This window comes from Pseudorasbora parva, chromosome 17 (assembly GCF_024679245.1).
Source record: "Pseudorasbora parva isolate DD20220531a chromosome 17, ASM2467924v1, whole genome shotgun sequence".
In the NCBI taxonomy this organism is placed as follows: domain Eukaryota; kingdom Metazoa; phylum Chordata; class Actinopteri; order Cypriniformes; family Gobionidae; genus Pseudorasbora; species Pseudorasbora parva.
In genome coordinates, this window is record NC_090188.1 from 24,325,514 (window position 1) to 24,338,942 (window position 13,429).

Consider the following 13,429-nt stretch of genomic DNA (forward strand, 5'->3'; position numbering starts at 1 on the left):
CTGAATATTAAATTATTGGCCACTGTTGTCAGATTAGATAAACCATCTATTCTCCAAATCGCTTGTTCTATGTAGGGATGAGGGGATACTGAAGCCTAACCAAGGCAGGAAGAATGCATAGCCAATCTATGGCAGAGCTAAACTTTCAGCACCTGGAATTTCCAGACAGTCTCCGATAGAAATACTAACCAAGCCAAATCTTCTTTTTTTTTTTTTTTTTTTTTTTTTTTTTTTTTTTCATATACCGGTAATCATTTTTTTTTTTATTGCAAAATCTATGAGCCAGTGTATTTTTCGGGTCGGGGTTTTGGACAGGATGTTCACACTTCCGTGGAACCATGAGCATTTACAAGATAGTGATTACATGGCAGAGAAACAAGGTAATGCAAGATTAACAAGCCTAATCAAAACAGCCACACACAGTCTACACTCAGACAAAGTTAAATATGGCTAAACATAAACATAAAAGTAATCATGCTTAACCATACTTATTTGACTCAAAGAGTCCATGTCTTTCTCTGTGAAAGTATCGTTCACTGCAATCCAAAAACATTTAGCCCAAACTGTGTCTTTCAAATTGTAAAGTACATACAAACTGTTTAACCCTAAAATGAAAATTCTTTTTTTTTTTTTTTTTTTTATTGACATACAGACATACAAACCACAATAGTGCAGTAATTGACAATCGAGTAATTACATAATTCTAGAAGTGAAATAAAAGTGTGTTAATGTATAAGGTGTGTGTGGGTGAGTGTAGGTGTGGGTGTGTATTCAAAAGCAAAATTACACATTTATTATTTATTATATTATCACTACCACTTATCATCATCATACCATCATCATCATCATTGTAATAATCAGTGTCCCTTTTTTTTATTTTATTTTTTATTTTCCTATGTAATATTTATCATTGTCACCACTTTCAATGGGTCAATAAGTTTCACATAGTATAATAATAATATAAGATAATCCTCCCCCCACATCTTTTCAGTCCCTATACTTTTTATTTTATTTTTTATTTTATTTTTATGTTGTGTGTAGTGTCTAAGGTGCATTAAAAGAAGGGGGACATTGTGCGAGTGTCTCAACTTAGGACAGAGATGCTGTCCTAGAGAAACCATTTCTCGCCTGTCCTACCTGCCTTAGTGTTTATGAGGTTTTCCAATTTAAATATACATACAAACACACATTTCTCTTCTACATTGTGGTGCATTAAAAACACATGAAAAGATTAGGGGGAAAATTAGAAATAATCAATCGATTTTACTATAGTAGTAGTGGTGACAATGAAAACCAGGTTTGAAATTCCAAAACAGCAATAATAATAGTTGATGATAATGATGATGATGATGATGATGATGACGACAATGATGAAAGCAAAGACAACAATGGAAACAGCAACAATAATAAAAATAATAATAATAAATAATAGCAATCATAACAAATAAATAATAGCAATCATAACAAGCCAAATCTTCTGTAGTTTACAAGACCAGGCATGCTCATAATTGTATAGCCGTAAACTCAATGTCAAATTACATTATCAATCAACCACAACAAAATGTTTCCTAAATGTACAATTGTCCTGCATTAAACTGCATATGAAGTGCATCTATGACATCACCTGCAAGCCATTTCTTCAGACCAAACACACACAACAATGCAATTGCTTTTATGGTATGTGTTAGAGCTGCAGGATTAATCGTTAAAAGACAGTAATCTTTATTCACACCTTCCAGGAGCACATGAACCACAACATTCAAATTTGTGTTGCAGCTATCCCAGAGAAAGCAGTTGTCATGTATACCGCTTCTCAAACAGTATTTTCAACCAGACTATAATAGCCTCTTTCACAAACAGTCTTTACTGGTAAATTACTGGTAACAGATCATGTGTTAATCGGACCTTTTAAAAAAATACCGGTAAATTGGTTCCGGCAATTTACCCTGTAAGGGAAGTTGTAACATTACCTGTACATTTCCAGAAATATGCTCTGTGTGAACTTGGAATGAAGATTTGCACATATGAACTGAAGTCAGAATGCGATGACGTAAGAAGTCTGCTTTGGACCAATCATAAAGACTTATGAAGACGCCGTGATTAATCTGTGCTTTAAACACTAGGGCTGGGTATTGACACACATTTCACGGTTCTATTTGATTTCCATTCACAAACATTTGATTTGATTAGATTCCAATTCGTTTCAATAAGGGCTGTCAATCGATTAAAATATTTAATCGCGGTTAATCGCATATTGTTAAGAGTTAACTTGCGATGAATCACTATTTAGTCACACATTTGTATCGGTTCTAAATATACCTTCAATGATTATGTTATTAATACTCTAATCAACATGGGTATGAAAAAATAGGCAAGCTTTATGTAAATGTACGTTTATTATTAGTGAAACCATACGTCGCAGTCATTACGGAAGAGAGATCTGTTGCAGTAGGCTAGCTAGAGTGTTGCAGACATGCCATCGAAACAAAGTTATTTTCACCCCAAGTGCACGACTTCTGTGTTCGGCCTTCCTTGGGACGCTGGACTTAGGGAGCAATGGTTACAATTTGTGTTTAATTCAGTTCCTGCTGATTACAATGCAAATTTAGCCATCTGTGCTGCACATTTCACAGAAGACAGCTTCAAGAATCTTCACAAGTTCAATACTGGATTTGCTCAAGGGCTCATACTAAAAGATGAAGCAGTTCCCACATTAAAGGCAGAAGCTGCTATATATGGGCCTAAACCTATAAGTACATGTCTTTTAAATGTGCAGTTTCTGTGTGTGTAAATGTGTTTTGGTTGTAACAAGACCAACGCGGTTCGGCTACGCTAGGCATTAACTAAATTGTTTCATACTTCTCCAAAAAACGTTTTTTTTTTGGACCATTGCATTTTTCGGAGGGATGGGCTTCAAACAAGCTGTTCAAAGGACAGTGGAGACAGCGGTGTGGAATAAAGGTAAAATATAAGAAGAATACAGCGTAAAAAAAAGAAAGAAGTATTAAGACATGTAATACTGCACCCCATAAACACATCCAAGCCTAGAAAAAAACACAGAACCACCCCTTTATGAATATAAACAAAAGGGAGTTTTTACACTGGCAGTTTACATGCGGACCTGCGAGTGCACCAGTACCACACCATACCTGGAGGAGGTCCACATTCCACGAGTAGGAATATAGTGTGGCCCCTTTAAGAGATGCGCGTTCCCTATTGAACTGCAGGTTTGTGTGTGTGCGCGCGTGCGTTTGTGTGTGTACACACTTTTCTTTTGACCTGGAGTCTAATACAAGTTAAGAAGAAAATATTTTAGCTTATGTAGGCTATAAATGCACTTGTTTCGGAGTAATGTTATAGTTAGGTAACCCTTTTCTTTCCCTATTAATGTTTGCTGCTGCATCATTTAAGTCTATGGCTGATGTCATTTTCTCCAACTACAGGCCATGGATCAAACAGAAAATGCGCATTGCGTTAATTGCATGTTAATAAAATGAGAGCCGTTAAAATGAATAAGCGTTAATTTTGACAGCCCTAGTTTTTAATATAGACTATTGTGGATATATATCGGATACAGAACATGGCATACAAACAAATTACACTGTTTTTTTATAATAATAGTTATAATTCGTTATAATTACATAATCATATTTCTACTCCAATTAGTTATCTTAAAAATAAACATTTAAATGGTGGCAATCATAAAAACAGATTTATTTAAACATGCATTAATTTTGAAGAACATAAAAAATTATAATAAATAGCCTATGTAATGTGGTGCCTATATTTATCAAAATACTTATGTCTAATAGTTAATTTTGTCAAGTTGACTAATGAGTTAATGGACACTCATGGTTTTCTGAAGTAATTGTGACATTATGTGACATTGTTTACAAGCTGTTTTATTGACATCTTTCTGGTGTTGAAACACTGATTGAGGGATTACATGAGACGTAATAAAGATTTTAGTGCATTGCACTAATCTTTTAACATACCCTGATGTTCATTCATGTTTATTTCATGCTGTAACTGGTATTAAAGCGGAGGAGATGGATCAGTTCACATGCGCTCTGCGTTGTCGCTTCTTTTAAGCTGAGCTGCGCAACTGTGATCGGTCACACCACATTAAACAGTGCCAAAACTGTATTTATTTTTTACATTTCATTAAAAAAGGATGCCATTTGAAAGTCTTTGTATCATATCAAAAGTAACAAAGCACAAAGATTCTTGCAATTTTTTGGGAGATAGTGACTCTACAAAGTTACATTTTTATTCATAAACTGAAAACAGGATGACTAATCGATTCTCCCGATTTAAGAATTGATATCGGTTCATAAAAATGAGAATCGGTTCAAAACGAAAAAAAAATTATTATTTTTTTTTTGCTCAGCCCTAGAAAACAGTAAAGTCACATCTCGCCTCGACCTAGCCTTCGTTTCCATTCATCAGCGCTGGGACTACTACGCATGTCTCGTGTTTGATTATCCGTTATGCCTGTCACTCAGACGTCAAAAAGCTATTGTCAAATTGAACAGATGAAACTAAAAGTGTGGGCGGATGAAGATAAAAACACTGGTCTAACCATCAAAATAGAGCAAATGACCTTTTGTGATTAACGATTCAAATAACGCTTGTATTGATTACATCATTACACCACTAGCTGGTGACAAGTAACTGCTAAAAAATATATTTGTCAATTATTCAGATTTGTTCAAAAAGGCTGATTCATCCAGTAAAGAAACAAGTGAAGTATTTATTTATTCATTTAATCATTCATTTAAACTGATTTTTTAAAAATAATTAATTTAGATTAGTTAAAGATTTTAAATAGACTACAGCAATTAACATTTTGTCAGAACCTTTGCAAATTACATGTTATTTTGTTTCGTTTTTTGTTCAGAATTGTGACCTCTATTTGAAACACAAAAGAAAATTGTGATTCTCAAATTATCCAGAATAGTGCAGCTCTAGTATGTTGACAGTTTATTATTTATGTGATGAGCTTCAGTGTTTTAATGTGAGGGGCCCAAATTAGGAAGAGACACTCAAAACATTTCAATTCAAATAAATGCTGTTGACGTTGTAGCAGGAAGCAGCCTCATTGTAAAACATGATGCCACCATTAAGTATTTCCTTTACCACAGAACCACAATCAGAGTTGTTGCGGTCTCTTAAAAGCCGATACTTACATCTGTTCAAGAAGGTCTCAATGTTCTTATTTTTACGTAAGGCCGGAGAGTCCAGATCTAAAACCAGAGCATTCATGGAGTCCTGAAAAAAAGAAAGAAATGCAGACACTGAGTAAAACAATAAAATAATTGTCTCCATGTAAACAATATTCATACAAAATATGTCTTGGTTTATTTAGCCATATCTATTCATGTATTCCATACATTTTCACAATGCTCCTCATTGATTTTGACCGTTGTGAAATTCCATACGTAACGCTAAAATTGTTGATTGCTACCTCATGTATCTGTGTCATGGATTTGGTCAATTTTGGGAAGCATAACACAGATAGCGGTTCATGTGCTCCTGGCATTCCATCTGATATATATATATATATATATATATATATATATATATATATATATATATATATATATATATATATATATATATATATATACAGAATCGGTATATGAAATGACAGGCATCTTATCTAAACAATTGTAGCTAAACAATTTAACAATTTAGGAAAGTAATCCGATCTGGTTTGTAAATGTCTATCTGCCTGAGAAGACACGGCAAACACAAATGATAGTGATATATTTTATTTGAGCCCTGAGTGGAATGATCTACAGACTTCAGACACACTTAAAGGACAGATTCAAGTCAAATGGCTAGGAAGAACTTCCAGCCTAAAGAAACCTTAAAAGGCTAGTTCACCCCAAAATTAAATGTCACACCCGTAAGACCTCCGTTCATCTTTGGAACACAATTTAAGATTAGGGCTGCATGATTTGGGGAAAATATATAATTGTGATTATTCTGGTTAAAATTGCGATTGCGATTTAAAATGCGATCATTATTAGTATTATTTAAAAAAAAATTACAAATGAAAAGTGCGTTTATATAACATTTTGTGATTATATATTAATATCACTAAATAATAATTATGATTATTATTACTGCAAAAAAATATGTTTAAAAATAAGAAATATTACCATTACAACCATTATTATTTTCATAATTACAAATAAAAAATAGAGTATGTCAGAATAAATATAACAATATAATACCAATACTAATTATTATGAATTATTATTATTATTGTAATATTTTACAGAAAACATAAATGTATTAAGTATTATTTTTCTTCTTATTTATTACCCAAAAGTTTAATTCATACCGAAGGCCAGAGCGGAAAACGGCACATTTGCCTCAGAGAAGAAATATAATGACGTTCGTTTTCAGGAAATCCCTTATGTGAAGATGTAGGATAAATAAAGAGAAGATAGAAACGCTTTGATTAAACATGACGACAATAAACACCACTGCAGCAAAATATGGTGTATTTGAGTTCTTCAAGGGTATTTTCATAATAATAAAGTAACATTATAATGCAGTGCCGATTGACATAGACTTCATCACTGCATCGTCTGCCTCATTCTGTGATGAAAGCCACATCAGCTCACAAACACTGACGATATTAAGTGAGGTAAAACATGTTATTTAATGTCTTTTGTTAAACAGGTTTATGAACGCTTCACTAGTTTGTGAAAATGTTTGACTCCTGTTGCTTTTTCAAAAGGACGTTATAAGCGACTCAAACTCGCAGTCTTTCAGATGGAGCAGCGTTTACTCCTGATCACAAAGCCGCTCTTCGCTAGCAAACACTGGGCATTCATTTATTTAATTAAAAACGCAGCCTTAAGCTTTTATAAATCGCACATTACCCAAATCGCGATTGCGGTTCGATTTCAATTAATCGTGCAGCCCTATTTTTTGGACAAAAACGTATTTTCGATGCTTCAAGAGATTCTAATTAACGAACTGATGTCACACATGGACAGTATAGTGTGCCTACACATATGCTGTTGGACTAAATATCAAATATAAAATATCTTAAACTGTGTTCTGAAGATTTTACGGGTGTGAAACGACATTAGAGTCGTTAATGACAAATTTCATTTTTGGGTGAACCAACCCTTTAAGATTGATAAGTCTTATTAAAAGATTATTAAAAACTTGTAGATATTAAAAGAACATTCACTTATCCTGATGAAGTCAATGACAAGTCATTCATCTTTGTTTTCTTTTTTTTATTATTACTGCCCATGTTACCCAGAACACTTTCCCCATTTTTGGCCATCTGGATGATGTCTTGTCCTGAGGGAATGCAGTGTATAATGAACGGAAATGCATTTAAAATAATTAAACAGACGTTGAGACCACCAGACCCATTTGTTCCTGCACATACACATGGAGACTGAGGTGGCGGCCGGCGGTTACTGCGCTTGTAAAGTGATTTGAAGCAAGACCAGGTCTGTTGTGACCGACATACCAGGCATGGTCTCGCTGGAAACCCTTACCGGAAAAGCAGTCGGAATGTCCAACAGCCACACCTCTCCCCCTCTCCTCTCCTGCCCTGCCTTCAACTTCCAAAAGTTCTCTACCCCTTACTGCACAATGTGAAATTTTATGGACGTACTCTTCAAGCCCATCTGTTCTCGCACTCTATTACAAACACTGTGAATTTAGTCCGCCATTAAGTTGCATAAAGACTGCAACAGTAGGCCAATTTTCCTCCACGTCGTGATTTGTGAGTACCTCCACATTAGGTGCTTTCCTACAACGCTTTTTAATCATAGCCATTCAATACTACAGTAAAATTGAAAGCTATCATGTTTACCCTTTAATAGGCTTTAAAACATAACTTTTAATTTAAGTGAACATTAAACAATATTCAAATAAGCCCCTTGTAATAAATAAAAATAGAAAAAAGTTCTCTCTACTGGTCTAGTTAGACCTGTTTGTATGTTTATCTGGTTGTATGTTTATGTTTGACCCATGTAACCTTGTAAACAGTCCGTTAAGATTTCCAGACAGGTCTAGAGGTGTTTTCACACTTCTTCTTTTCAGGGGTCTGAGGGTGGTTCACATGATTTTTGGCCCATATGTGAACCCTCCAAACAACTCTAATGTGAACCTAGATAAATGTGCACGCTTATACAGGCCAAACGGCAACCTCCCCCAGTTTCTTTCGAAGCCAATACGGAAGTGACTTAAACTGCAATTCATCGACTGGCCGCCAGGGCCAGGCTCCAAAAGGGAGCAGAATCTTATTTACCCTTTTTTTCCACCAAGGCAGTGCTGGTGCTAGTTCGGAGCCAGAGCCTAGTTTCAAATCGGTTCTTTGTGTTTCCACACCCAAAGCACCAGCCAGGAAAAGTGGTTCTTATGTAGCACCAAAACATTGCTGGGAAAGAACCGCTTGTGTCAGCGGCTGGGGGGCAGGGTCAACAAGATGAACACAGACTTGAGATCCACCATTTTTTAAATAGCAGCTAATGGAGCTAATAGCTGATGCTCGTTTGTAATCACCGTCTATACTCTATACTAATGATTTACAATGTCTTAAAGCCATGTGAATCAATAGTAATGCAAGGTTCGCCATTGTTTATGGAAGGCTTGTTCGAGATGCATTGGCATCAAAAAAGCCAGATCGCCGTATGGCATCAAAATAACAGCGAGAGCAAATGACTCCTCATGCTTTTGAATCGCTCACGCGGTATTTAGATATTATACGCATATCGGTCCGCGCAGCGCCGATGCATCTAGAACATGCCTGGTGTGCGTGTGTGTGTGTGTGTTTCCCGCTGCCTCGCTAGCGTTGCTGAGAAAGATGAGACGTATACAGTGATGCAAGACCTGGCTCTGTTGTCGCTCTTAGCATGTGGAAAGCCAAACGGTTCTTAGAAGGCTCGTCAGTCGAACCAACTACGAACTGGCACTATTACTGGCTCTGAACTAGCACCCAGTTCATTCTAGTGGAAAAGGGGTAATTGGGCTCCATGTTAAAATGCCCAACTTTACAGCAGAAAAAAACATGTTTACAGCCCTTTTTGACCTTTTTGACAACTGTGAGGGGGTGAAACTCATTCGTTTACATTATATAAAGCCTAAAGTTCTGCATAAGTAAGGGCGTGGCCACTTTGAGTGACAGGTGGATTGTCGTTTGTCTGCTTTCTGTTAGTCATCACGTCACCTCAGCTCCAGCCACGTCTCGCCTCTTTGCCATTTTCTGTTACCCGGGACTGACGTGCTATGACGCTGCCGAGAGGGCAACGGCCGACTTTGAGGCTTTAAAACTGCTCTTCAGAGCCCTATAGGTGACATCACAGACAATACGGCCATATTTTTTTACAATCTATGACAGGGGTGAGCAATTCCAGTCCTGGAGAGCCACTTTCCTGCAGAGTTCACCTCTAACCCTAAACAAACACACTGAACCAGCTAATCAATGTTACATACTCCGCAAGAACAGAGAAAAAAAGTTTTTGCTCCCTGGCCAGAATAAACTTTGTTCTTGTCACCTAAAGAAAACAAACACATTTTTCTGTTCTTGCAGAGTATGTTAGCCTAGAAATCTAGATGCAGCCTAGCGGCACTAGTAAACACAGAAGCTGGTAAACGGCGGTCTTTCGAATCAGCTTTGACCGCGACTTTGGAAGACTTGAAGTTAAGCTTTTCTCTGAGAAAAGAACAAAGAACGGTACTGAAGTCGTTCTTAAAAAGGGAAGATGTGTTCGGCGTTTTCCCGACAGGATACGGCAGAAGTTAAATCTGACTACTAACTCCGCTTCACGTTGCTCTGATTGGTGTAGTGCTATCCTATCGCGTGCAGAGGGAGTTTGAAAGACAACCGTTTATCCCACCCCCGGGATTGAGCCCTGTCAATGGTGAGTTCCCAGACCAAACATCTTGATGTGGGTCTGGCTTGTCAGGCTAAGAGTATGTACCAAGCTTTAGGCAATGTATTTTTTATAGGCATTTAAAGGCTCATTATTATGATGGATGGCTTATTACACACGTGATTTAGTCAACGTATGGCTTAATTAAATACTAGTTGACTAGAAAAATCAGTGTTGCCTACAAAGATAAAGTTGATACAGACTTGTCATTTCTGCAATATAGTGGCTGTGCCTATAGATATAAAGTGCAGTAAATAATCATAGTTTAGTTAAGTTAATTGATTTATAAAGCACATTTTAAAACAACAGAGGTTGTAACCAAAGTGCTGTAAAAGAAAAATGAAAACAAAACGGAATTACATTACCAACTGAAGTAACATGAGAAAACATATATACAATCAGTCAAAACAAAGAATACAAAAATGAGTTTTTAAAGATGATTTAAAAGTGGCAACAGAGGGGGAAGATCTAATATTAAAAGGGAGACTGTTCCAGAGTCGAGGAGCCGCCACAGAAAAAGCCCTGTCACCTTTCGTTTTATAACACGAGTGGGGAATCGAAAGAAGTTGTTGGTTAGAAGAGCATTGTGATCTTGAGGCATTGTGCATGACAAAAAGATCATTAATATACTGCCCATGCAGAGCTTTCTTAAAACAAAAAGCAAAATTTTAAAATCAATCCAGGACCTAAGTGGCAACCAGTGGAGAGGCTAGCACAGGAGTACTGTGCTGATGCTTTTTGGTGCCAGTCAGTAGTCTAGCTGCTGCGTTCTGAACCATTTGAAGGCGATTGACAGTTGAATTAGGCAGACCAAGGTAAAGCGAATTACAGTAGTCCAACTTTGAGGTAATGAAACCATGAATGACAGTTTCAAGGACTCTCTTCGATAGCATTGTCTTAATTTTAGCAGTAGATTGCAGATGAAGCTGCTGCTTTTTAATTCTAATTTCGCTTCCACACTTCACAAACACTTGGATATGCACCTGATAATACCAGGACTGTGTTAACGATCTGTTTTTTTACAGAATGCAGGACTTTGCCAGTTCCTGTGGATGTTTTTCTTTATGCGACCAACCAACTAATTAAAATTTGGTTGACTAACCCTCATTTAGCCAACTATTAGGGGGCTAAATGTCTGGCTATCACCTATCACCAGACTATTGATCATCTTGATCATCCGATAGATCACTGGCTATCACCAGACTATTAGGCGGCCCTTGTCTGGCTATCACCAGACCAAGCTCAATTTAAAATTGAACATTGGTCTGGGGATTCTGCTCTATTTTCTACTGCACAAGAGGCGTAATCCACTGGCATTATTCGAATAAACTCTGTACGCAATTGGATAGTCCTTCAACCAATCAGACCCATCGTTTCTCTGTCTGTGTTAAACCCACACATAGAGCGTCAGGTGGATAAGCCAACCTGTGATTGGTTCCCGCAAAAGTGTAACAGAAGTAGTAGAAATTAATGTACTAATTACATTAATTACATTAAAATACCCTAGATTTTACACTGTATTTATATTTAAATAATACCTGTATGTATTTTTAAATCTGCAATAAAATCCATATTAACTACACTGTCTACCCGTCCCTTACACCTTAACCCACCCAACAAGTGTTTGCAACATAACATGAACAAGTACACTGCAACAAACAATTTATTTTTATGCAAGTATATAGTAGTTAAAAGACGCCTAGTATAAAGTGGAACCAATCATTTTTATTAAAAATAATAATAAACCACTTCAGAGAAATTAGGCATCACAATTCAGAGTTGGTTCACTCAAACTCAGCTTGAATAAATTAAACGTTTTAATTCAGTAACCGCTCATATTTATCATTCTACATATTCACCATGTGACCTCTACAAGTAAAACTGCATTACATCATGATAGACAAGCTGACATGATTGAATTTATGTGCTTTGTGTTATATTTTACTATATCAACACCCTATTTCCCAGTATAAGTCAAAACTTCTATTTAAGGAAAAACACACTGTCTATCTCAAAACACACACAGACAGGAAATGACACCTGCCACTAGAGGCTCCATTGAAACTGCTGCAGTGGCACAGTGCAGTTTAGAGATGACATCATTTCTTCCTCTGGCCCTCTCTCTCCTATACAACCATCAGAGACATGAAACAGAACATACCAAAACACACCAAAGTAAACATTTAAAACATCAGGATGGTGAGGTGTGCTGAAAAGCCCACTCCTCAGCCCAGAAATACAAGGGGCCACCGTTACTAGACGGCCAACGAACACACATGTAGACCACCTGTACAAACACCAACATACATCAACCACACTGGATCTTCAGGTTAAAACTGCAGCTCCATTTTTAAACCAACACATGAAGAGTGTCAGCTGTTTTTGTCTCTGCATTGCTTAAAGTTTAACCTGAAAGTGTGTGATTTCTGCACCACTACTGTGCCATTTTGCACATTAACTTGAGACAAGCATTTTAACACTAACCCTTTAACTAAAAGTTCTTACAGAGCTGAACAAACCTCTGCTGACGTGCAAAAGGTTAAACTTGACATTTAGCCTACACAATTCATTTCAGGCCCACAGGCAATGCAAATGCTAAAATAAAATAAAATAAAATAAAATAAAATAAAATAAAATAAAATAAAATAAAATAAAATAAAATAAAATAAAATAAAATAAAATAAAATAAAATAAAATAAAATAAAATAAAATAAAATAAAATAAATCGAAAGAAATATGATTAGCACAGATCATTTTATGTTGACTTGAAAGAATTCATTCTATTATTACGATACACTCAGTCATTCCAGAAACAGAGGCCAATGAGTGCAGACAATGCCAAAAAGAAATCAAGTTAAAATGCTAATAAATTTATGCATTGCGTGTCCTGCAGGTCTACGCACCATTAAAGTATTTGACAGTTGCCCGTATACAACCTGCGGTGATTATGGGGAAAAAACCCTTTGTGTTATTCAAACATAGATGTGAAGACTGCTTTTCCTCCATGTGTCCAAGTGAGTGTTTGACTCACTTATAAGTAGAGAAATATTTTTTAAGGTAGGTCAGTATTCAGGTAAGAACTGAATTAAAAAACACTAAGTCATCAAACTTAAAATAACATTGGATAATCTTAATTGTAAAAAATGTAATACAGATTAATCCATTAAAGTTACACAAGTTAATCAGTCAAGTGCAGTAAGAGATCAATTGTCTTTTTTGTAGTTTGAATAACATTAACAACATGGAGAGTGGCAAGTTTATTTGGCTGTTGTCCCTTTAAGACCTGACGCATGCATGGATCCAAAATACTGTTCCTGTTACACATTCTTCCTGAACTGTTTATGACGGTGTTCATGTTAAAACTTACCAAGATGGTCATTGTGACATTATTTTTAAGTTTATTTGACCATTAATAAGCTGGAAAAAGGAGCAAATTTTTGCACTTGTATGTCAGAGGCAGCTTTATTACTGTATGTGTGTGCGCTTCAGATGTGAGCGGGAATGAGTAGAAT

At 36.2% G+C, this 13,429-nt stretch overlaps 1 protein-coding gene across 3 annotated transcripts in view; it reads right to left on the bottom strand.

The window, feature by feature from the left end:
• rock2a (rho-associated, coiled-coil containing protein kinase 2a) overlaps positions 1-13,429 on the bottom strand; it is a 73,929-nt gene that overhangs the window by 27,411 nt on the left and 33,089 nt on the right. For all 3 annotated transcript variants that reach the window (XM_067422211.1, XM_067422210.1, XM_067422209.1), the window contains exon 2: positions 5,190-5,271. In XM_067422211.1, the coding sequence (XP_067278312.1) occupies positions 5,190-5,271 (82 nt within the window). The remainder of the gene's footprint in view (positions 1-5,189; positions 5,272-13,429) is intronic.